Source organism: Podarcis erhardii, assembly GCF_964252035.2.
Source record: "Podarcis erhardii genome assembly, chromosome: 4".
NCBI classification, from domain to species: Eukaryota; Metazoa; Chordata; class Lepidosauria; order Squamata; family Lacertidae; genus Podarcis; species Podarcis erhardii.
The window spans coordinates 58,872,634-58,899,151 of NC_138508.1; the positions used below are offsets into that span (position 1 = coordinate 58,872,634).

Below are 26,518 nucleotides of genomic sequence, written 5' to 3' on the forward strand. Positions count from 1 at the left end.
TGCTGCCCATTCCTGGCATGTGGACCCCTGAAGATTGGCATGTAGACAAAGTGGTCCTGGCTGTGAAAATGGTTCCACACCCGAGGTAAAGTGAAGGTTGGAAAAGGGAGAAAATAATGGTGTGTGGGCGAGAGGAAGGCTGGAATCCTGGACAGGAGCCCCCCAGTTTTATGTGGGAGAATACAGTGCCCCATTGTGTAGCAAGTCCCTTTGCACAGTGCCAATAACGAAACTATCCCAACTATGCTTGCTGGACTTTCCAGCAGACAATCGACACTTGAAATCCACAGCCTTTGCTTGCTAAGTTCCTACCTACTAATGCTGCCCTAGCAGAAGCCAAAGAAAAACAAGTTCATAAAGCTGAACCAAAAAGTTTTAGATGTGTCTTGTTTTTTCGCATTTGGCCTCTATTTCCGTGGAAACTGAAGAACAAACTGGAACCAGCAGATGACACGGATTGTGCTGCTGGTGGCTTGTTCAACTTCCATTTCCATGGAAACTGATGCAAAACGGGGTGGAGAGAGAGGAGAGAAGGTAAAGGTTCATACAGACAACATTTTAGAAGTAGCTGTTTCTTCCTTCCACTTTTCTAGTCCTGTGAAATAGCAAGGCCCTGAAGATGCTGTATATGAGAGCCTGTGGACATGAAGGGTCCACTGTGCTTTCGCGTGATTAATTTTCCAAAGAAAATGCAGTATGCAGAACATTGCTTAATAAGCTTTGCTTGCATAGAAACCTTTTAACTGCAAACAAACAAACAAACAAAAAGAGGCGAGAATAGCATACAATCATAGTGTGAAATCAGAAACTTATCAAGGCCAAGTATGAAGAAATGTTTATATAAGCTTCATCATCACAGGTGATTATTTACACAACCTATTAAAAAAATTAATGGTGCAACATTACGAATGCTTACTCAGAAGCCAAGTCCCACTGTATGAAGTGGTGTGTATTCGAAAAGAAGCGTACACAGGATTGCAGCATCAAGCAATAAGAAGCTTCCCCTACCAAGCCCAAAAATCAAAATAATGCTGCTTCAAGCTGTTTTTACTCCTTGCAACTGTTTTAATGCTATTTTATTCTTTTTAAAACTGTTACTGGATTTTAAATAGCTTTATGTCTAGTTGTGAGCTGTGGCCTTAAATACCACTAATTTTTTATTATTATTATTTCTGGTTTCCATTGCACATACCTCTCTTACTTTTTCTTTCCCTTCCACTTTTATTTTTTAACTTGCCACCACCTTATTGTGCTGGCCTTCATTTTCAATGAATTTCTTCCCTTTCCCAGGTTGTAGTGCTATTTGTTCAGAGTTTTTTAAAGCAGCAGCAGCAACAACAACAATACAATAAAATATTATTGCAACTTATTACCAAACTTAAAACCATGGAGAGACCTGGTCTGAACAAAGACATTGGATTCTTATCTCATTATACATAGTTCCAGTTACAGATAGGTAGCCGTGTTGGTCTGCCATAGTCAAAACAAAACAAATCTGAAGAAGTGTGCATGCACACGAAAGCTCATACCAAGAACTGACTTAGTTGGTCTTTAAGGTGCTACTGGAAGGAATTTGTTTTGTTTTTTCTCATTATACATGACAAAGCCATTTTTCACCTTCTCACCCCTTGCTTTTTCCTGTAAGACCTATTGCAGTCGTTAAGAGTCGTCAACAGGCTCATCACAGCTATCTGCCAATCACCCATTCCCACCACCCTTCTGAGTAATACCCCTCCCTACCTTCTCACTATATAGAAGGGTCTGGTGACTTCTGTTTCAGTGTATCTGAAGAAGTGTGCATGCACACGAAAGCTCATACCAAGAACTAACTTAGTTGGTCTTTAAGGTGCTACTGGAAGGAATTTTTTTATTTTGTTTTGACTATGGCAGACCAACACGGCTACCTATCTGTAAATAAAATATTAATTAGTACTGTGAGAGGAACCCATGGAAAAGCAGCTAAATACCTAAAGAACATCTCATCTGCCAGTGTTATATGCCCATAGTTAAGCCATGGAGGAAAAACTGTAAGCATGTGGAAATTCTCTTTTTAAATCTTTTGAACAACTGCTGGCCCACAGCTGAGCCTGTAGCGCCAAGAAAAACACTGAGGAAGCATCTTTTCCTCTGGCATCTTGTACCTTTCATTTTAAAAAAACTAAAAGGCTTTGTGTTCCTAGAAATATGACCCTCTGCTATTTTGCTTCCTTTTGCTCTTGTTTGTTTGCAGGGTCCTATTTGTTAGCTGCTTTGACGGCACATATTTATTTAAAATATTTATATGCTGCCCTTAAACAAAGTCCTCCAGGTGGCTAACAGTCAAAGACAACAAACACAGAAAGTAAAATAAAAATAATTTAAAAATATAAAAACAGCTTCAGATCTAGATATAGAGGTAACACAACATTTTGCAGAATAAATAATAAAAATAAGTAGTAGTAGTAGTAGCTAAAAGGTCTAATAAGATTGAAAGGTGTCAAGAAAAACATAAAAGAAAGGTCCAGACAAGCCTTTTGGGGAGGACTTATTCTTTCTGGGGAGGTGCAACCACCAAAAAGACCCTATATCACACTGCACCTCAGTGTGGCATAGTAAATGGGCTTCTGCACTCTGGGCAGAACGTCATTCCTATCTTCACTTACGGGATGTGTCTCTCAACGTCATCTTTTGCTGCTGCTTGCAAAGGAAAGTGTGAGTTGCCCTCCCTCCCACGTAGAACTACCCCACTCCAGTGCACTATTTAATATATGTCTACATAGAAGCCTCACAGATTTCATTGGTTCCAGTTACAGATAGGTAGCCGTGTTGGTCTGCCATGGTCAAAACAAAATAAAAAAATTCCTTCCAGTAGCACCTTAAAGACCAACTGAGTTAGTTCTAGGTATGAGCTTTCGTGTGCATGCACACTTCTTCAGATACACTGAAACAGAAGTCACTGGACCTTTCTATATAGTGAGAAGGTGGGGAGGGGTATTACTCAGAAGGGTGGTGGGAATGGGTGATTGGCAGATAGCTGCGATGAGCCTGTTGACGACTCTTAACGACTGCAATAGGTCTAACAGGAAAAAGCAAGGGGTGAGAAGGTGAAAAATGGCTTTGTCATGTATAATGAGATAAGAATCCAATGTCTTTGTTCAAACCAGGTCTCTCCATAGTTTTAAGTTTGGTGATAAGTTGCAATTCAGCAGAAGCTGCTGAATTGTGCATGCACACGAAAGAAGCTGCTGAATTGCAACTTATCACCAAACTTAAAACTATGGAGAGACCTGGTTTGAACAAAGACATTGGATTCTTATCTCATTATACATGACAAAGCCATTTTTCACCTTCTCACCCCTTGCTTTTTCCTGTTAGACCTATTGCAGTCGTTAAGAGTCGTCAACAGGCTCATCGCAGCTATCTGCCAATCACCCATTCCCACCACCCTTCTGAGTAATACCCCTCCCCACCTTCTCACTATATAGAAAGGTCCAGTGACTTCTGTTTCAGTGTATCTGAAGAAGTGTGCATGCACACGAAAGCTCATACCTAGAACTAACTCAGTTGGTCTTTAAGGTGCTACTGGAAGGAATTTTTTTATTTAGATTTCATTGGGACTTACTCCTTGCATAAGTGGCCTTAGGGTTGCAGACTCAGGGATTTAATAACTATTTGTGGAGCTGTTGTTTCTGTTAGGCTAGTAGGTGGAGTTGCTGTCAGTCACTGAAATATATTTGACAGTGTTGCATGTTCAACCTTTCTTGTAATAAAATCAACGTGATGGACAACAACTAAGACAACAGGAAAGTGGAGCAGAGAAACATAATATGTTTGGACAGCAGCATTTTAATCTTAATTTTATGATGAACCTTGCTATGGACCGCGGTTGGTCGCCTTGGTTGTCCAAGGGGCCTGGTAGGAATTTTTTCCACTTGGCAGATTGGCTCCAGCTACTTGGTTTTTCGCCTACCTCGTAGCAAGTCATCACAACTTTGTAAGGTTTGGCGGTTAGGCATTGGAAATGCGTTGTGTGTTGGAGGGGAGGTTGTGGCTATCACCTACCCCTCCCCTTGAAGGGTATTCCGTTAAAGGAATCTGGCGGTCGTGGTTCCTGTCCGATGCCCTGGTGGTGGCTAGGGCCATGGCACGACCCTCCAGTGACTCTAGAGGAAAGTTGATTCGCATCAACAAGTTCCCTGTACAGGTTGTTAACCCTTGTGTGACTCCCTGCAGGGCGGGCAGGAGTCAAGTATCGTCTGTTCAGATCCAGTGCCTAAGCCAATACCACTCACATTCTGTAACCAATAAAGTTGTGGCCTTTTTTAGCCCATTAACCTAAAATACTTGTGTCCATGTGTCTTATTTCATCACAAAGCAGGGAGCGGGGTCTCGACTCACAACAACATTTTAAGCCAAGGAGCTGACAGTCACCAGCTATTACGTCAGATTTGAGATGACTTTGTTGTAAAAGCTGTAAAGTTTCACCCATCAGCATCCCAAAGCCACAAATGACTGTAATCCATGCAAATTGACTGGGTCCCTGTCCAGGCTGATTGTGCAAGCAATAAAGCCTAAACAAATATGAAAGGAGCATAATGCACTTGACTCCCTGAAGCAAATGCATGATGGCAGCAGCAAGCTGGTGGCCCATGCATTTTCCCTATCACCCCAAGGAGAGCTCCCATGAACTGACTCTACGTGGTTATTCCCCCATAACAGATACAATAAAAGACACAATGAACTTCAATCTCTCTCTTTTTAAGGTATATTCCCTTAACATAATTGTACAGCTCTTCTTAAATATACCTCCTTACTTTTTATGCCTTCCCATGTATTTGGTAGGAAAATGCATAATTTGTTCCCAAAGGTTTTTCTAGAACTTATACCCAGCTTTGGAAAGAAGGAAGAGAAGGAATGACAATATTTTTAGCAATAAAATTGGAAAGCATGTGAGCCAGCATCTGGCAAGTACATGACTGACCAAACCACACCAGTGTTTTAAAGGAAAGTGTTTACCATTGGCAAAAAATAAATAAATTCAGTTGTCAGAGAAAGAAATATGAATGAAATGGGCTTACAAACAACTTAGCAATCTGATAGTCTGCATTTTAATATAAATAGTACTAAAGATTAATTTTTCATTATTCACATGCCCTGACTATAATTGTTGTCTGTTATCATGTTATCAGAAGCAGTTCCTGTTGGATTTCACGATGAATACTTTGTGCTCCTTCAACAGGATATCCTTCGTTTGTCCCCATCAACACTATGATGAGCAAAGCTTTCATTGCATTCTGTGTTTGGCGATGGGTGGGTCAACAGCTGCTCCTAGCAGAGGAAAGGTAACTATAGCAACAAAAGTTATCTGCATCCTCATGTATTTCCTTGTGCCCACCCCAGTCCATGCTCCTTTCCACCGAACCTCTGAAGCCACCAACCAGCTGGCAAGATAAGAGAGCTCAAAGTCTCTTGGGCCAAAACTCTCCAGTAGAATAAAATGTTGTTCAGTCGAAATCGGAGAACATCAGAAGCTAGTTAGGAGTGGCAGATGCTAGCAATGAGGCCTTGGCTGAATCGCCTTTGCTCTAAATGTGTGGTCAAGCTGTTGCTTCTTCTGTGCTTGAGTCTGAACTGCAGCACTTTCTTAGCAGCAACCGTTTCGCCATCTGCAGGTCCCCGGGTCAAACTCAGCTACAGTTTTGGCCGAACTTTTTTGGGACTTGATAAATGCAATGCCTGCATTGGAACGTCCATTTGCAAGAAGTTCTTTAAAGAAGAAATAAGGTCAGACTCTCCGTACCATGTTTGGGGTGGGGACAAAGGGAAGTGGAAGTCTAGCTCTGTTAATATTGCCAACTGCTTGGGGTGGGGGGCATTGGGAGGATGAGCTGAAGCATGTAATTTGTCGCCAGTTCACATCTGCTGTATGTGTACTTGTCAGTAGTGAATATCACCTTTACAGCCATCATAGTAAATCCCCACATCGTCACCCTGTGTAATTTGTAGTTGAATCCTATGCCCACTTACTTGGAAGTAAATCTCACTGAACTCAATGCATGCATTCTCTTGCACAGGCTTCCACTGTTAAGTTGTCAAATGACTAACCTGTCTCAGAATCATTTGCACCAATACCATTTTCAGGAGCTCTTTGCTTATAGGCAGCTGTTAAAAAGTTGCTGCTGCTTCTTCTTCTCCTCCTCCTCCTCCTCCTCTTCCTCCTCCTCCCCCCTCCCTTCACCACAAGGTCCCAGGGTGGGCTACAACAATTACATATAAATTTTTGAAAGCAAATACTGTTTTAAATACAGTTAAAACAGATTACAATCAGGAGAATAAAATCCTAAAATACACATCTCAGGTGCCAAATGTCAGGGTAAAGAGGTAAGCAAAGAATAAATTTTAACAGCTATATTTTAAAATATGAGTGCAACCACCACCTAAAATGTGCATAAATAAATCTTGGCTGTGTAGAGTGAATCTGCTGCACTTCATTCATGCTAGGAAAGGTGTTAGAAATGGAATTCATGTGACCGGTTCTAGCAAGGTTAAAGTCATTTTGATTCCTATTAGCTCCATACAGGCTCTAGAGGCAGCTCACAGCTTTATTCTGGTCTTGTTTTTTGTTTGTTTTTTTAAAAAAAACAATATAGGCCAAAATATTGGAATTCCAGTATACCATCACCAGAAATCCCAAATAGCAACAGAGCTGCTAAATAAAACCAGTATATTTGCCTAAAGGTAAAGGTAAAAGGACCCCTGACCGTTAGGTCCAGTTGCGGACGACTCTGGGGTTGCAGTGCTCATCTCGCTTTACTGGCAAAGGGAGTCAACATTTGTCTGCAGACAGTTTTTCCAGGTCATGCGGCTAGCATGACTGAGCCACTTCTGGCAAAACCAGAGCAGCGTACAGAAATGCCGTTTACCTTCCCACCGGAGTGATACCTATTTATCTACTTGCACTTTGACATGCTTTCGAACTGCTAAGTTGGCAGGAGCTGGGACCGAGCAACGGGAGCTCACCATGTTGCGGGGATTCGAACTGCAGACCTTCTGATCGGCAAGCCCTAGGCTCTGTGGTTTAGACCACAGCGCCACGTGCGTCCTTGTATATTTACCTACCAGACGCAAATGCCTTTCCTGAATAAATAGTTTCTAACCTTCTAAAAGTCAGGAGGGCACCGGCTGCAGAGAAGGCTTGGGTTCTTTCAGCCAACTGCTGACCCTCTGATGGTGGTGGCATGCAAAACAAGGCCTCACCTCAGGATCACCTTAAGGCACAAGGGGAATATACAGCAGCAGGAGGAGGAGTAAGCAGGGTTCAGGCTGCATAGCACTTCAAAATGTCAAACCCAGCTCGTAATAAGAGCTCTACTTTAGGTGGGCTGTGCTGAAGGATTTATTTTTCTTTACATTATCAAAATTGACTGAAGCATGAACGAGGCTCAAGCATTTTCATCTTGCCAGGATTTTGTTAAGCATGTCAGGACAATTGTCAAACATAAATATTCTTCTAGTGAGAGTAAAACATCTACACAAACCATTATCATAATCATTAGATCTATTTCAGATTCACAAAGCAGAGATAGCCAAGATAAAAGTTATTAAGGTAGATGACAGCAGGTAAAGAGTTTTAAAAGGGACGAGTTCACTCTTCTAAAATGATTTATATACGGAAAGGTGCTTTTAAAGAATTGGCAGCATGGTGGTGAAAAAATTGCTATATTAATAAATTATAGTTTTAATGCACCACTAGCTATATTATTACTATTACATCAAACAGAGTCAAATTACATTTTTAGATATCTGCTTCTATATAAAATATACTTCACTAAAGCAATAAAAAGCCTTGGTGGAGTTGCTATAAAAGACTCATTTCGCGTTTTACATTTATATTTAAACCACTAAAATGCCTATCATTATGACAGGTGGGTCGTGACTCTAGAGGAAAGACCTATAGATTGCAAGAACCCTGGCAATGTACAGAATATCTACACCCTGCATATTTTTGCTAATATACATGGGAGAGAAAGTAAAGAGTTCATTAAGAACTACTCAGGAGTCAAGGCTGGGTCTTCGTCCACTCTTGGTCTGGTGTGAATTTGGAGACAAACTGGACTTATTTATTGATTTAGTGACACATAACCCACCCTTCTAGTACTTTTGCAGAGTAGCTTGCAACAACTAAAATACAACATCTCCATAATAAAACACAATACAAAATAATATCTATCTATAAATGAAAGCAGACCCAACAGACATAAATCACAAACAACGTTCATCATATAAAACATTATCCCCTGAAAGGTTTTCACCAGCTGGTGGACAGTTGCCAAGGAGGTGGGCAAACAAACCTTAAAGGGCAAAGTTTTCATATTATGGTTTGGCTCTGCATAATATGTATAATGTCTGGAGAGTAAGAGCTCCACATTAAGGAAAGTATACAGAAGAGCAGATTTAACAACAACAACAACAACAACAACAACAACAACAACAACAACAACAACAACAGAATCAGTGTCTTGGGCACAAGCTAACCTAAATCTGCCCATCACCACATCACCCACCCCACCCCATCCTGGCTGAGGAAGGTGGGCACCTTTCCTAGCATTGTTGACTAGCAGTTAGGCAGACCCAAGGGAGTATTTGGATGAAGAGGAGAAACTGGAGATCTGATATATTATTTGTACTAAGAGGATACTTATGGGACCCTGTTAATTAAAGTGCAGACCAGTAGTTTTTAAAATAGCCATCATTCACACTGAATTACCTCAGAAACAACTTAGCAGGGATTTATCAATGCTCTCCTGATTAATGATAAATAAGCTTTCCTGAAAGACAACTTGCCTGCTTGCACTGCCAGTCAACCTAATAAGTGTAGCCAGTACTCCACATAAAATGAGTGTGCCTATGGTATGCTGGACTCCAACTCCCTTCAACACAGCCAGCATGCTCAATGGCTAGGGATGCTGGGAGTTGTAGTCTGCAACATCTGAAGGGTGCCACATTGATGGTCCCTGTTATGCAGTTTTTTGCAGCTCATGGTCTTACTTTTCTCATTCTGATTAGCACTTTGCTACAGCTTCTTCACTGGATGGAAGGGTTTAATAGCAAACAGCTACCGTGACAGGTGCAGGGGTGGGGAAGGGAGATGCTGAATCCCCCCCCCCAAAAAAAGAAATCCATCATGGGAGGAGCATAGGTATGCTTTATTTATTTCACTTCAGGCTGTAGTAGATTCTGCTGATTCTGAGTATATCAAAACCATTCTGAATGAAACGTATCATTCATTCTAAGAAGTGGTAATTCATACCTGTTCTGTTATCATGCAACTTCACGCTACTCTTTTTTTATCTTTGTCTGGATTAACTCTCATTAGCAAAATGGAATTACTAGCTCCCCACCCTGTTGAGTAATGAGTTCTGGTCTATGTGGTAATATTGCTTTTAAAGCCCGAGATTAAATAACTTGATGTAAGAGTGAACTGCTATTCTGGCAACACCCATGATAAGCATTTACAAAGCATGTCAGGTCATTGGTGAACTGGTTAAATGCAGATAGAGTCATGTTCCCAGAGCTTTTTACCTTTGCCCTGCAGGTTTCCAGATGAAGACATCCGTTTGCGTTAATTTATGTTCTTCTTGGTACTGAGTGTTAATGATAGGATGCAGCAGTTTTAATTGATTGCAATGAACAATGGCAATTATGAATCACTTGCATACAAACCACTTCACAACCTTCATAAAGTTTGTCCTCAAAGGAACTCTGTTAGGCTTGCCTTGGAAATTCCCATTTCATAGTTGGAGAACTTGGGCGAAGAAGGAGGCTGCATCAGGTTTCATGGCTGAACAGGGGGCTTCACCCCACCACCACTCTCTCAATACCAAATTACCCCCTTGGACCTGTCCCTGTTGGCATTTATCTGTCTGAGGAGACAATGGAAGGGCTGCCTTTAGGGGTTAAGTCTAACTGTTGGAGAGTTACAGTGCCTGCTGTTGCTGTAGACCACATTGACTCTTATTTAAGGGCCGCTTAAAAGTCCGCCCCGGCCTCCCAATATATACCTATAGACATTTTTACATATGCTTAAAGACGCTCTTGCTTCATTAGGTTTAGACATGAAAATGTGAATCCTGTATTAACCATAATGTTCATTGGCATTGCAAATGCCTCTCCTCTGTCTCCCTTACATGAGCAACAATCAGATATTAAAATAAATAAAGTAAAGTAAAAATGCCCCTCAGATTTCCTGGGTCCTGAAATGAAACACAACTTTGAATTCTCAAAGCTGACATTAAGACCGCTGCCCAGCTTGCTTTTAGTCCCTCCTGCGCTTGTGCCTGAGGTGCACAAATGTACCAGGCAAAGCTCTTCCCATCTTTGTAACTCCACACCAAGTTAGGCAAAGCATCACTTTTCCAAAATTCTCCATGTCAGGTTGCTGTCAAAGTGAAAGGAGCAGAGTCAGTAAAAGGGGGAAAAGTGCTGAATATCTAAGAATTACTCCTCATTTAACAGGTTGCATTCAGACAGCACTTTATTTTGCTTTCATGAAGTTACCTGTTAACTTCCACATTTTATGTGATCTTTCACATGATATAAAAAAGCCACTGCTGAAAAGCTAGTGGAAGTCTAGCATTCATTTCCGGATTATTTGGTTCCAGGAAAAAAAAAATCAAGTGGCAACCCCATTAATCAAAGAAAATTGTGGGAGTTCTGCATTCTAATTTCATGCAACCCCTTTAACGGGGAACCCTGGGATCACTGCCGCAGGGGGGGCTCGGGTCACCGCTTCACGCCCCACCTCCCATAGGGAGGGGGGTGCTGCGCGCAACCATGCAAAAAACGCCCCTCATTTGGGGGCTTTGCCCTGCCGGATCTGAAACTGTACTATGAGGCATCATGCTTATGTTGGATAAAAGAATGGGTAAAATTGGTGAATACGGAGCTGCTCGACTTAGAGGGCTTCGATAATAGATTTGGGTGGCACGCGTATTTATGGAAGAACAAAAGGAAAGTACACAAGGGGTTTGCAAATCACATTTTTAGAGGGCCGCTAATCGAAGTTTGGGAAAGATATCAAAATCTGTTAGAGCCGAAAACACCACATTGGCTTTCACCTCTCGAAGTAATGAGTATAAAAACCACTAATATGAGAAGCAATTGGGCAACTTATGATCAGCTACTAACTAAGGTTGAAGGGAAATGGAAGCTAAAACCATATGAGCAAACAAAGGGACATGTTTACGATTGGCTACATCACCATCAGGTGAATCAGATGTTTAGTAAAGATATCAAAGAAAGAGGTTATGCAGATAAAGACTCAAAATTCCAGACAGAAATAATAAATAATAAAGTGAAAATTATATCTAAGATATATAGGATGCTGTTGGACTGGAATTTAGGCGACGAGGAAGTCAAATCGGTGATGATCCATTGGTCAAGGGATACAGTGGTGCCCCGCAAGACGAACGCCTCGCAAGACGGAAAACCCGCTAGACGAAAGGGTTTTCCGTTTTGGAGGCGCTTCGCAAGACGAATTTCCCTATGGGCTTGCTTCGCAAGACGACAGCCCATAGGGAAATCTCCGGGACAGTGGGGAAGCGCAGCTCGTCTTCCCCGCTGAATTCGGACCTCCTCCGAAGCCTGGCGGCGGGGCGGGGACACCTCCTCCCGCCGCCGGGCTTCGGAAGGATGCCCCGATGCTGGGCGGCGAGGCGGGAACGCCTCCCCCCGCCGCCCGGCATCGGAACGATGTCCCGAAGCCGAGCGGCGGGGCGGGAAAGTCTCCCCCCGCCGCCCGGCATCGGAACGATGTCCCGAAGCCGAGCGGCGGGGCGGAACGCCTCCCCCCGCCGCCCGGCTTCGGGGCATCGTCCCGATGCCGGGCGGCGGGGCAGGAACGCCTCCCCCCGCCGCCCGGCTTCGGGGCATCGTCCCGATGCCGGGCGGCGGGGCAGGAACGCCTCCCCCCGCCGCCCGGCTTCGGGGCAGGAACGCCTCCCCCCGCCGCCCGGCTTCGGGGCATCGTCCCGATGCCGGGCGGCGGGGCGAGAAAGCCTCCCCCCGCCGCCTGGCATCGGAACGATGTCCCGAAGCCGGGCGGCGGGGCGGGAAAGTCTCCCCCCGCCGCCCGGCATCGGAACGATGTCCCGAAGCCGAGCGGCGGGGCGGGAAAGTCTCCCCCCGCCGCCCGGCATCGGAACGATGTCCCGAAGCCGAGCGGCGGGGCGGGAACGCCTCCCCCCGCCGCCCGGCTTCGGGGCGGGAAAGCCTCCCCCCGCCGCCCGGCTTCGGGGCATTGTCCCGATGCCGGGCGGCGCGGCGAGAAAGCCTCCCCCCGCCGCCTGGCATCGGAACGATGTCCCGAAGCCGGGCGGCGGGGCCGCGAAGCCTGTCCTGGACCTCTTCTGAAGGCAGGCGGGGGGCAAAAGTCTTTGTCCCCCCTGCTTGCCTTCCCAGGGGCTTTTAAATCGCCCGGACAGCGGAGAAGTCGCTGTCCCGGGCGATTTTAAAATGCCGCCCGCCAGAAGAGGTCGGGGGAAGGCGGTTTCCATAGGAACGCATTAATTGATTTTCAATGCATTCCTATGGAAAACCGTGCATCGCAAGACGAAAAACTCGCAAGACGAAGAGACTTGCGGAACGAATTAATTTCGTCTTGCGAGGCACCACTGTATAGGTCATAGTATACAGTTTGAGGATTGGGAGAAACTTTGGAAGGAGGGGGTAAACTTTACGGCGTGTACTTCGATAAGGGAAAACGTTATGAAGATGTTTTATAGGTGGTACTTGACACCCATGAAATTATCAAAAATGTATAAGGTGGATAATAATGCTGGAGATGTAAAGACATAGAGGGCTCCTTCTACCATATGTGGTGGGAGTGCAGAAGGGTGAAACAATTTTGGGAGAAAGTACACACTGAATTGAAGAAGATATTAAAGTACACGTTCATAAAGAAACCAGAAATCTTTCTTCTAGGGATATTAGGACAAGAGATAAAAAAGGAAGATCGCAGATTGGTATACTATGCGGTTACGGCAGCAAGGGTAGTATTAGCCCAGAAGTGGAAACTACGGGAAACCCCAACGGTGGAGGAGTGGAGATCTAAGTTGTCGGATTACGCAGAGTTGGATAGATTAACAGGAAAAGTTAGATACATAAGAGACCAAGTGTTCACCAAAGATTGGGAAAAGTATGTAGATTATCTGGAATGTATTAGTGAAGGGCAAATAACGCTAAAGGGATTTAGAGACGCACTGTGAAAGACTAAGAGTTATTGTGCAAAGCAAACAGGAATTAGGAATCGGTATAATGACAATATAAGTAATGAAACGTGTAATTTTATTTATTGCTTCGAATGATTTACGGACAGGCTGAAGGAAGTCCCGTAAGAGACGACTATGTTATATGGATGATATGGAAATGATAATTGCTGTTTATTATTTTTAATTTTTCTTTTATGTGTATTTTCTTTGTATTTGTGTGTTACCTTGTGTGTTTTTTTGGAAATAACTAATAAAAAAGAATAAGAGGGGGAAAAAAACGCCCCTCATTTGATGTGGGGAGCAGTCATTATTTCTGTTTAAGGCTGTGGTAGATTCCTTGCAAGTCAGGCCATGTAAGGTGCTGAAGGTGGCATAAATGGTTCCTCCCCATTTTATCCTGTCATCTTGCATGTGGGGTACTCTAGGCTGAGCAATAGTGACTTGCCCAAGGGCACTCAGTCAGTTTCATAGCTAATTTGGGATGTGAATACAGGTCTTCATAGTTGAAGGCAAGTCCTTTATCTCCTACACCACAATGATTCCCTGTGTTCCACAAGTAGGCTCCATGGAACACAGTGGGACTTACTTCTAAGCAAATGTGCAGAGGATTACACTGTCTCTGTGATCATTCACAAATCTAACTTGCCAATTCAACATTCTCCCAAACTCAGAGGAGATAAAGGATTAGATTTCATTCAGTTTTGTAGAGGAGAAATGAAATCAATTTTAAGATACTCGTGCTCAAACCACACACTTCGAAGGGATTCTACTAAAATCGGTTTTAAAGCAAGGGATTCTGTGCCTAAAACTGTACACGTCTCTCAAGATCCAATTTCTCAAGATCCAAAGGAAGATATGCATGTGCATTCTAAAAATTAAATTTATGCAAGGGGGAGGGAGGCAAGTTTTAAAGCATAGAATCTAGTTTTGTTTTGTTGATGGATCTGCATGAGCTTGCATTCTAACCCAGCTGTAACCCAAACAATCTTGCCAGACTGTCTTCAGCTCTCAATGATTAACATTAAATTCATGATGGGGTTAGATAAGGATATTTTTTCTACATTCACATGGAAAATTGGAACAATTGGGAAATTTTCTTGAATGCCTGCCATTAGACTAAATAAAGAAGAAGTTCATGAGGAGTCAACATTATTTGAATGTTTTATCTATGCATCTGCTGCCCCGGGCTCCTTTGGGAGGCAGGGTGCGATAAAAATTGGATAAATTGTAGTAACAAAGAATAATTCTTATATAAAATAGCTTGTAGGAGAGAGAAGAAAGTGTTTGTCTACATGCACACAACTAATTGAGGGGCATAATGAAACAAGAGAATCCTGAATTGGCTCCATTTACTTCCTCAGGAAAAGCAGAAAAAAGGAGAAGGCTCCCTCTCATAAACAATAGCAAATGAGAGAGGAAAGCCTCATAAACAACATGCGTATAAGGCCAAAAAGTATGCTGTCGTGAACTACATCTGAGTGAATGTCACAAATATTAGCTGAGCATTTGACTGTTTCCAGTTGTCTAGGTACTTTGCAGTCAGAAGAATGGAACAGTCTCCCTCAGGAGGTTGTGGACTCTCCTTCTTTGGAGGTATTTAAGCAGAGGTTGGGTGGACATCTGTCATGGATGCTTTAGCTGAGATTCCTGCATTGCAGGGGCTTAGACTAGATGACCCTTGGGTCCCTCTTCCAACTCTACAATTCTATGATTTATGATTCTATGAAGACATGGGCGATTCTCCCTTTTCAGTTGCACAAAGGAACTTAGTGTCTGTTTCTTGTGCCCAATCATTATCATCATTGCCAGATTTGTATTAGGAAGTGTTACGGACTGAACGCCTTTATCTTGACCACTGGCCCCAGTCAACAAGGCCAATGGTTAGTCTTCCATCTACGCTCAGAAACAGCCCTCCTAGTATTGTTTTTGAGGCAGAAATAGTAAAGGTACAGGGACCCTTGACCGTTAAGTCCAGTCGTGGATGACTCTGGGGTTGCGGCGCTCATCTCGCTTTACTGGTCGAGGGAGCCGGCGTATGTCTACAGACAGCTTCCAGGTCATGTGGCCAGCATGACTAAGCCGCTTCTGGCGAACCAGAGCAGTGCACGGAAACACCGTTTACCTTCCTGCCGGAAGTATTTATCTACTTGCACTTCGTGCTTTTAAACTTCTAGGTTGGCAGGAGCAGGGACCGAACAACGGGAGCTCACGCATCATGGGGATTCGAACCGCCGACCTTCTGATCGGCAAGCCCTAGGTTCTGTGGTTTAACTCACAGCGCCATGTAGCAAGCTTTAAACACCTCTGGAAGACCCATCAATTTAAGCAGGTTCCTCCCTGGCTTATAAGATTCAGCACACTGCTCTGTTTTGTTGTTGATATATAACTGAATGTTTTATTGATGATGTCTCTGTTTTTACCAATGCATTTTGGTTATATGCAGTATATAGATTTAAAAAAAATAATAATCTTATCGTGCTTTATGTAAACTAGGAATTTTTCATATCAAGGGGTATGTAAATATATTATTATTATTATTATTATTATTATTATTATTATTACTACAACAGACATTTAGATGTTATAGTTGTTTCTTCGGTTTGTTTTATAAGCACCCCTTCTGTGGCTGCTTTCCAATTTAACTTCACTCCTGGATATTATTGTGTGGAATTGGAGTGGAGGGGGAATAAGTGATAGCTTTATCCAGTTTCAAAGAATAGAGCCTGCTTGATAAAGGCTTTGTGCCCTAATAAAGAGTGGATACTACTTAGCCACCTTATAGATTTGTTTTGGAATCCTACCTGGAAATGTGAGAATTTGGCAGGCACTGTGGTCTGCTGGTGCTTAGCTGGGCTAAGGTAGATTAACAACATTGCATGTCTTGATTTGATGGCAGGTTTGACAGCTGGCTTTCTTCCAGTTTAAAACTCCCTCCCAACTACCTCTCCTACTACTCTGGGAACTACTCAGATGACACCATAAGTTGGCGGCCAGTGGATCTCTCCAGATTAACCACAAAATACCAGCACGACCAAGCAGACAAGAGGATTTGCACTTTTCTTACCCACACGAAAAGCTGCAGCATCGAGCGAGTCTTGTGGAAAACAGAGAGATTCCAGAAATGGCTAAAAACAAAACGCCTCACCCCTAACCTGGTCCAGGTTGGTATACAGGGCCCTGAGATATGGGATTTACACAACAGAGTGTTTAACAGGAGTAAAGTGTTTTATTTTTATGGGATTTGGTTCTCTCATATACACCCCACCCCAACACACACACACCACACATCACAAAGAAATCACTTGTAATTTGCTGGATCTGGCTCAGTTTCTACTAGTTTTCTTCACTACTTGAATATAGAAGGAAGCCATATACACACCACAGTCACACCTGAAACTAAAGTTAACATATGGATGGGGTGCATGCCACCACTTAGTAAAAGCCATCCATAATATTGTGCAAAGAGGTGAAGAAAATCTTGCCACACCCCTGTACCTGATCAGAAACCAAAGAAAGGAAAGATTCTCTTCATGCATGCACACTGTCTGAACACGTTATCTGCACGCAAACTGCAAACACGTCAGAAAATAATTATTCACCTTAGCCTCTTGAATCTGTATGGTACGGAAAATCAAGCAAGAGTTTGGCAGTCCCTTAGAGACGAACAAATTTATTATGACATAAGTTCCCATGGACTGCAATATGCCATGGATTTGCTTTTGTTTTTGTTACTTCCTCTTAACGTTCCCACCGACTGCCATCTTTGAAGGCTAGCCATTGTTCAGTGCTTACCTCCTAAACTGCATAAGCTAATGTGGGGTGACAGGGTTATGAATTTGGGCCAGGCATGTTGGAACAAGTTGGTGACTGGTCTCTTCAAATCTGGGAGAAAACGCCTATTGCATAAGAAGCTTCAGCAAAAGTAGCAACCTGATCTTTACTCTTTTAGACCCATCCCTGCTAGGTGCCAGTGAGTTTCTTAAAGGGCAACCAAAGCATCACCTGATGCTCAGCTGATGCCAATGTCTGTGGGTGCGTCGTGTCAAGGTAGGGCAGTGCTGGGTCGTCCTCTCCCCCCCTCCCCCAGATTCTTGCAGACACAGCCACCCTACAGAAGAAACTTGCTATCCTCCTAGAGTATCAGACACTCTCTGGTGGCCTCATGCCCAGAGGCAGGCACCAGCCCAGCACTCTGAAGTATCTTTCATCTCTCTCACCCAACTATAGTGATGCATGTCATGCGAGAGGAAGTCTGTTGGCCTTTTTACTGAATTCCTTCTGAGTCACGTAGGTTGAGTGAAGAGATAAATCTCATCTTCTGGCCGTAGTTCCTGCTGTTCTGGGACAGTTGCTGGGCAGTTGCTGTCTCCAAGGAACAGAAGCAAAAGGCCAAGAATTGGGGGGAGGCAAACAGCAAAACAGCAGCAAAGCACACCAGCAGCATTGAAGAGCAAAAGAAGGAAGGAAGGAAAATGGAAGCAACAGCACTAGGCAATCGGGCATTGGATACCCAGAACTCTTTGTTGGGGGAAATGCACTGTGAATGCTTTAAATATATCAGGTATATGCAGCAGTGGCCATCTTACCCTCAAACACAGGATGCTGGTTTTTGTTGTTGTTGTTGTTGTTGTGGAATTGTGGAGAAACAAAGATGCTGAACACTAGTTGTACCAGAGAGCCTTCTCACATTGGGCCAGCAGATAAATGGTGCTGGTGTTAACAGCTTTTAGTTCACCTAATTTTCAAAAGCAGGAATCGTCTAGGCATGTTCTTGGGTAGGAATAACATTCCAGACCTTAGGATAGAGCAAGCTCCACAGCACCCACCTGCATGCCCAATGGCAGATTCAAAGAAGCAGAGGCTGGTTTTCTATCATATGACTGAGATGCTCAGAGGTGCAAACAAATAAAAGGTGTTAAAGAAAGGCACTGGCATGGCTTCCTACCTTACCACTCACAAAATAGATATGAGAGTTTGAAAAGTTACAACCTCCCTCACCCATCAAACATTTTCATGATCTAAAAGAAATATCCTTTGCCAGATCAGAAAAAAATAGCTCACTTTCTAATATCTGAGAGATTTTTCAAGGGAAATTCCAAATGATAATTTAATAATATAATAATATTTACATACTACTTATCATTGACAAAGTAAACTGAAAAGGATTTACAAAGATTAAAACCAAAATTAAATGCAGAATCTTCTGAGGCCCTTCTTTGTGTGCCTTCTCCTCGAGAGGTCCAGAGGGTGGCAACACGAGAATGGGCCTTCTCTGCAGTGGCTCCTCATCTGTGGAATGCTCTCCCCCCAGGAAGTTTGCTTGGCACCTTCATTATACACCTTTATGCGCAATGCAAAAATGTCACTTTTTAACCAGCCTTTGGTTGATCTGACTGACATCCTATGCCCTTTTAAAATGTGGCTTTTTTGGGAGGGGGGTTATTGTGTTGTTGTTTTTATTTTTATTATATATTTTGGTTTTGTTCTGTGAACTGCCCTGAGACCTCTGGGTATAGGGTGGTATATAAGTAGTAGTAGTAGTAGGGAAAGCTTGAGCAAACAGGTGCATTTCCAAGAAAATCTGGAATCACACACAGCTGTTACCTTCTAGATGTCAGGAGGGAGGGAATTCTAGATGTAGGCTTCAGTATGAAGAAACTTCTCAGGGAGGTATGCCAGACACCCAGCGAATACATGTCACATCCACTGAGAGGGTTTTAAAATTATTTTTACTTTTTGAGCCAGCGTAGTCATTTATTGACCCTTTCTCCTTCTGTGTCTGACCCACATAAAGACGCTTAAGTATAAGCAAGCCCATATTTGTGCTACTATTATCAGAAAAGTAGACAACTGATATATTGTACAAGCCAAATAACTTTTAAAATGAAAGATAAGCGGTTCTAGCAGAGATATCAATATAACCAAATTTCCCACAAGGGAGGCCTCATCACCTACAACAAATTAAAATAACAAAAGATGAATGAAGAAGAAAACAAAAGCATGGACACTGAGGCTTTGACACTTTACACATTTTCCTGGAAGTAAAGGTAAAGGTAAAGGTAAAGGTACCCCTGCCCGTACGGGCCAGTCGTGTCCGACTCTAGGGTTGCGGGCTCATCTCGCTCTAGAGGCCGTGTATCGGCGCCGTCCAAAGACACTTCCGGGTCACGTGGCCAGCGTGACGAAGCTGCTCTGGCGAGCCAGCACCAGCGCCGCACACGGAAATGCCGTTTACCTTCCCGCTATAGAGCAGTCCCTATTTATCTACTTGCACTTTGACGTGCTTTCGAACTGCTAGGTGGGCAGGAGCTGGGACCAAACAACAGGAGCTCACCCCGCCGCGGGGATTCGAACCACCGACCATACAATCGGCAAGTCCTAGGCACTGAGGTTTTACCCACAGCGCCACCCGCGTCCCTTACCTGGAAGTAGTCCTCTGAAACTCAATAGAGCTAACTTCTGAGCAGGCAATCATAGGCTTGCACTGCCAGCTCTATCTTTCCAGCTTGTAAATCATCACTGTGAAGAAAAGGACCCTGTCTACTTGAGCAGAGAAGTGCTTTAATCTAGAATCTCACATTTCCCTTTCCCCTCAAAATCCCCTGTGTTACTCCAAGATTTAAAACGGTTCGATTTCCAGCCCCCAGAGGTCCTCTCCCTTACTCCACAAGATGGCAGCATGAAACATGTCACTAGAGCTTTGTTGGCAAAACAGAACTGCAGCTGTGCAAGAAGTATGGGGAATCCCCTCTAGCAAGCAACCAATATTTCCTATTATGAGCATGTAGGTTCACAACAGTAGAGTTCCACTGATTTAACACAAGGGCCACAGCCAACTTTTTCTTCAGAAAATGTAGGAATGTTTAAGTAGAAAAATTGACATGGCATATATTCGCCGCCTCCTTCTAGGCTAGGGCAAGCTTCACATTGCTCTGAGTAGCTTCTGACAGAAGTTTACCACAGCGAGGTGCCTCCCCTCTCTCTACTCCCTTCTCTCCCCTTGTTCAGTTTGGATGAAACCCAATCTCTGCTGGCTGCCTTGTGCCACACAAATATCTCCCAGAGTGCAAAATCTTTAATGCATACTGTACTTTCCATTTGAGCACTCCCTAGAGCGTTGGAGTTGAGCCAATTTTTCTCACAGGCTAAAGTTTCCTCTCTGTGCTGAAGGCGCCTGCCGAACTTCTAAGTAGGCTCGACATTTGCTGGGAAGTCAAACTCATGGTGCCAGACGGAAAAATCAGTCAGAACTGGGGACAGCCACACACTAGATAAAGTTTGGGGTTTTTATTTTGGTATAACTTTTTAGTGGGCACAATAGCTTTTTCTCCACTTGCCCCAGTTATTTATATGCACTAGATTTCAACTAAATAATGCTACATACCCAGTTGGAAGAAGACCAGTGTTTTTTTTACCAACACTCATTTTTCTTTCCTGGCTTTGGCTACCATTTTACTTGACTACCGTGAGTACTGAAACACTGGATATATTAGCAGACCTTTGCGAAATATTGGCAAAATATACTGCTGTGTAGTCAATGTTCTGGGAAAAGGAATTGCACATTTTGAAGCTCAGTCTTCCAAATAAAATTATTCCAATGTTTATTTATTTTTATAACCCATTCTGTTCCAGAGGCTCAGTGCAGGTAATCTCAGAGGGATTATTTGTTTGTTTGATTGATTCAATTCCATTTATGGATCATTTTCCATGAAATATGCTGAAGCAATTTCACAGTAAACAAAAAACAAGAAACCTATTGTGATGGCCTGGGATTCCGATTCAGAGGATGAACCAGAGGAATCCCAGACTGCACAGGAGTCCCCGCCTCCAGGGCCGGCTGAACTGGGGCAAGGCCTAGATGCTGAAGAGCCTGCACCTGTGACAGAGCATCAGGAGCTGGCCCCAGGTGAAGCCCTTCTGGCCCCAGAGGGGCTTGACGACTCAGTGGCCACAGGTGAGCCTCCTCCAGGGCCCAGTAACCCTTCGGCCTCTCCTGATCTGCAGAGGCTTAGGGCAGAGAGGCGAAGGGAACTGGTTGCCCCCAGGAGGAGTGCTCGCCTTAAGGCCAGAGGAGGCGGGGCTCCTGGGGGTCGGGACCGCCCCCGGCCTTAGAAGAGGATAAAAGCCCAGTCAGCCTGGCCCCAGGTTGCGGGAGCAACGTCGTTGTTGGCTTTGGACCTTCCTGTGTTCTTGATCCCTGCTTGGCCTCCTGTTCCTGACCATCCGGTGCTCCTGTTCCCTGCTCGGCCTCCTGTTCCTGACCATCCGGTGTTCCTGTACCCTGCTCGGCCTCCTGTTCCAGCGTTCCTGTTCCCCGCCCGGCTCACCGCCTCGGACCTCGCCCCTCTTCGTGTGGACTCAGACTACGCTCAAGGTACCTTTCCCCCGGGTCCAGAACAGTTTGCTCCCGCCACACCCGCACTCCCCCTTCGTTGGGGTGCGTTCGGGAAGAGCCAGAGGCCATGGCTGACCAGGCGGCTGCGCTGGTGGCATTGGCCCAGGAAAACCAGGCCTTGACCCACACCGTTCAGCAGCTAAGCGATGTGGTTGCGGCGCTTCAGCAGCGGTTGGAAGCCTTTCCAGATCCTGGGGCCGACGCCCTAGCTCCAGGCAAGTACCCAGTGGCCTTGCCAGAGAAATTTGATGGGACCCAGGCCAGTTTTCCCATGTTCCTCGCCCAGGCCAAGTTGTACATTCAGGGGCGAGCCCGGAACTTCCCTGACGACCGCACCAAGGTGCATTTTTTAATCAGTTTGTTAAAGGACCAGGCGGCCAAGTGGGCTTTGCCACTGCTCCGGCAAGACTCTCCTTTGCTAACGGACTATGTGGGGTTTTGTAACCACTTAGAGACTGCGTTTGGTAACCCACTGAAGGAGAGCCAAGCCAATCGGGCGATTCGTCGGTTGAGACAGGACAAGTCCACAGCCGCCGCCTACGCCACAGAATTTCGGCTGTTGGCACAAGACTTGTCTTGGAATGACTCTGCACTACGGGACCAGTATCTTGAGGGACTGTCGGACGAGATACTGGACCAGTTGGCCATGATGGATCGTCCCACCACACTGGATACCCTCATTCAGCGGAGCCTGCAGATAGACGATCGGTTGGAGGACCGTCGCCAGACCCGGGACCGCCAGCACTCCCGACTCCTGGCGCCAGTCCTTCCCAGCAGGTCCACGCCCACAGCCGAGTTGCCAGTCGAGCCAACGCCGCTCGGGGCTGCGCGACCTCGGCTCTCCCCCTCGGAGAAGTCGCGGCGTCGGGAGGGGAACCTGTGCCTTTACTGCGGTGGGGGTGGACATTACGCCCGTTCCTGTCCCGAGAAGCTACCAGTCGCAGGGAAACCGCCAACCTCGGTAGCCGAAGGCCCTAGCAAAGTGGGGTCCCAAACCATGCAAGAAGGGCCCTCACCAGTAGAATTGCGACATCTCATGGTACCGATGCGTCTCTACCCTCCAGGTGGGCCCTGGATTCTTACCCACGCTTTGGTAGATTCGGGGGCAACCCGCTCCTATATGGACGCTGCCTTTGCCGCGCATCATCAGGTGCCACTTCAGAACAAACCAGAACCGGTACAGGTGGAGGCAATTGACGGACGGCTCCTGCGTTCGGGTGCCGTCACTCGGGAGACCCAGCCCTTGGTCCTGTGTCTCCAGCAGCACCGGGAGGTGCGAACCTTGGACATTGCCTCCATGCCCCGGTTCCCCCTGGTGCTCGGAATGGACTGGCTAGAGGCTCACAACGTTCAGATTGACTGGGTCAAACGGACCGTACACTTCCCAGATCCATGTTCCCATGCTCAGTCGCAGATGCTAGCGGCCGCACCCACGGAGGAGGCAGCACCCACGCTCCCAGCCGTGTACCGGGACTACCAAGACGTGTTCGAGGAACGGGGGGCAGACCAGCTGCCGCCGCATCGGTCTTTTGACTGCGGCATAGACCTCCAGCCCGGAGCACCCCTACCGGTGAGTCGCTTATACTCTCTAACAGAGCCAGAGCGCGAGGCTTTGCAGGACTTCTTGCGCAAGAACCTGGAGCGTGGGTTCATTAGGCCTTCCACCTCGCCTACTGCGGCACCAGTGCTCTTTGTTAAGAAGAAATGTGGGGAACTCCGTCCTTGCCATGATTACCGAGCCCTGAACAAAATCACCATCCCAGACCGGTACCCCTTGCCCCTTATTTCGGAGTTGCTGGAGCGGGTGCAAGGGGCACAGGTGTTCACCAAGCTGGACCTCCGGGGGGCCTACAACTTGATTCGGATCCGAGCCGGGGATGAGTGGAAGACAGCGTTTGGGACCCGGTACGGGCAGTTCGAATACTTGGTTATGCCTTTTGGTTTATGCAACGCGCCTGCTGTGTTCCAACGCTACATCAACCACGTGTTCCAGGATTTGTTAGATAAGTACGTGGTGGTGTACTTGGATGACATACTGGTTTACTCCCGTGACCCGGCTCGCCATGAGGGACATGTCCGGACCGTGCTGCAGCGCTTGCGTGAGCACCGTTTGTACGCAAAGCTCAGCAAGTGCGAGTTCCATCAGCGGACTGTGGACTTCCTTGGTCACCGGCTCTCTCCAGATGGGGTGCAGATGGACCCTGGGAAGGTGGCAGCGGTTCGAGAATGGGCGGCACCCCGGAACCGCAAGGACCTACAGCGTTTCCTGGGGTTCGCCAACTACTACCGGACCTTCATCGCAGATTATGCTCATCGCACCACCCCGTTGACCCGGCTACTGCGCCCAAAGACGCCGTTTTCCTGGGACGAGGAGGCAGAGGAGGCGTTCCAGGGGTTGAAGGCCTGTTTCCAGAGGGCGCCGATCTTACAACATCCTGACCCCTCTCGACCCTTTGTGGTGGAGACCGACGCCTCCAGTACGGCTCTCGGTGCCGTCTTGTCTCAACAGAATGGACCTGAAGCGCCACTCTTGCCCTGTGCCTTCTATTCCCGCCAGCTCCTACCAGCGGAGCGTAACTATACTGTATGGGAGCGGGAACTACTGGCCATCAAGGTGGCCTTTGAGGTCTGGCGCCACCATCTTGAGGGGGCACGACATCCGGTGGAGGTGAGAACCGACCACCGGAATCTGGAGTACCTCCAGACCACCCGCAAGCTGAACCAAAGACAGATCCGGTGGGCGTTGTTCTTTTCCCGGTTCCAGTTCCGGATCCGCTATATCCCTAGCTCTCAGAACCAGAAGGCAGATGCCCTGTCCCGGAAACCTGAAGACAACGCAGACACGGTACAGCAAGCAGAACCCACCACGATCCTACCTCCAGCTGCGTTCCTGGCCACCCAGGAGGTGGAACCACTGCAGGCTCGGGTGCGGGAACAGCAGCGGGTCGACGCTTGGGCCCAGGAACGACTCCGGGAGCTGGCTGAAGGGTCCAGCCCACAGTATCCGGGGCTGGTCCTGCATCAGGGCCTTCTGCTGCACCACGGCCGTCTGTACATCCCGCCAGGGCCACTGCGGCTGGAGGTTCTCCGGATGGCCCATGATGCCCCAGCAGCGGGGCACTTTGGACGGTATCGGACCACCCATCTGGTCAGTCGTGAGTTTTGGTGGCCCCGCCTGAAGGCCGACGTGGCTCGCTACGTTGCTGGTTGTGATGTCTGCCGGCGCGCCAAGGGTCCTACCGGGCGACCCCCCGGCCTACTTCAGCCATTGCCAGTTCCACCGCGCCCTTGGCACACGGTTTCATTGGACTTTGTAGTGGACTTACCCCCGTCTCGTGGCTGTACCTGCCTTCTAGTGTTCTCCGACCATTTCACCAAGATGGTGCACTGCACCCCCTGCCCATCTGTACCCACAGCCAAGGAAACCGCTCAGCTGTACCTTCAGCATGTCTTCCGCCTGCATGGCCTACCAGAGCGCGTGGTGTCCGACCGGGGCGTTCAGTTCACATCCCGGTTCTGGCGAGCATTACACCAGACCCTCGGGACAGAGGTCTGCCTCTCGTCAGCCTACCACCCACAGACCGATGGCCAGACGGAACGGGCGAACGCGGTGCTGGAGCAGTACCTCCGGTGTTACTGCAGCTACCAGCAGGATGACTGGGTCGACCACCTGGCATTGGCGGAGTTCGCCTACAACAACGCGGTGAATGCATCCACCCAGCAGACCCCGTTCCAGGCCAGTTACGGTTATCATCCACGGCTGTTTCCAGATGTGCTGCCGGCATCCGCGGTCCCGGCGGTGACGGAGTGGCTTCAAGAGCTCCAGTCCCAGCAACAGCTTTTGGTGGAGCAACTGCACCAGGCCAAGGAAGCGTACAAAGCCCAGGCCGACCGCCACCGCCAGGTGGGGCCGGAACTTCGCGTCGGTGACCTGGTTTGGCTCTCCACTCGCCACCTCCACCCCTCTCGACCTTCGCGGAAGTTGGACGCCCGCTTCACCGGCCCGTTCCCTATCGTGGACCAAGTCTCTCCTGTAGCATTCCGTCTCCGGTTACCCGCAACCCTGAAGGTTCACCCGGTCTTCCACAGGTCCCTGCTGAGTCCGGTGGCCCCACCCGACGAGTTCCACCCGAACCGTCCCCGTCCGCAGCCAGTGTTGGTTCAGGGAGAGCCTGAGTATGAGGTGGAACGCATCCTGGACTCCCGATACCGCAGGGGAAAGCTGCAGTATCTCATTGACTGGAAGGGGTATGGACCGGAGGACCGTTCCTGGGAACCAGCGGCCAACGTCCACGCACCTGCCTGCCTCCGAGAGTTCCATGCGACGTACCCCGGCAAGCCGGGTCCGGACCCTCGGTTGAGGGGGGGGCCTGGGAGGGGGGATGGTGTGATGGCCTGGGATTCCGATTCAGAGGATGAACCAGAGGAATCCCAGACTGCACAGGAGTCCCCGCCTCCAGGGCCGGCTGAACTGGGGCAAGGCCTAGATGCTGAAGAGCCTGCACCTGTGACAGAGCATCAGGAGCTGGCCCCAGGTGAAGCCCTTCTGGCCCCAGAGGGGCTTGACGACTCAGTGGCCACAGGTGAGCCTCCTCCAGGGCCCAGTAACCCTTCGGCCTCTCCTGATCTGCAGAGGCTTAGGGCAGAGAGGCGAAGGGAACTGGTTGCCCCCAGGAGGAGTGCTCGCCTTAAGGCCAGAGGAGGCGGGGCTCCTGGGGGTCGGGACCGCCCCCGGCCTTAGAAGAGGATAAAAGCCCAGTCAGCCTGGCCCCAGGTTGCGGGAGCAACGTCGTTGTTGGCTTTGGACCTTCCTGTGTTCTTGATCCCTGCTTGGCCTCCTGTTCCTGACCATCCGGTGCTCCTGTTCCCTGCTCGG

General features: G+C 47.0%; 1 protein-coding gene across 1 annotated transcript in view; it reads left to right on the plus strand.

Annotated features, from left to right (window-relative positions):
• The first annotated feature begins 5,421 nt into the window (after nt 1-5,421).
• The window catches only part of DIPK2B (divergent protein kinase domain 2B), a 34,802-nt gene continuing 13,705 nt past the window's right edge, over nt 5,422-26,518 (plus strand). Inside the window, exons 1-2 of the mRNA XM_081858616.1 lie at nt 5,422-5,763; nt 16,144-16,408. Coding sequence (XP_081714742.1) covers nt 5,528-5,763; nt 16,144-16,408 — 501 coding nt within the window. The 5' untranslated portion in view covers nt 5,422-5,527. The remainder of the gene's footprint in view (nt 5,764-16,143; nt 16,409-26,518) is intronic.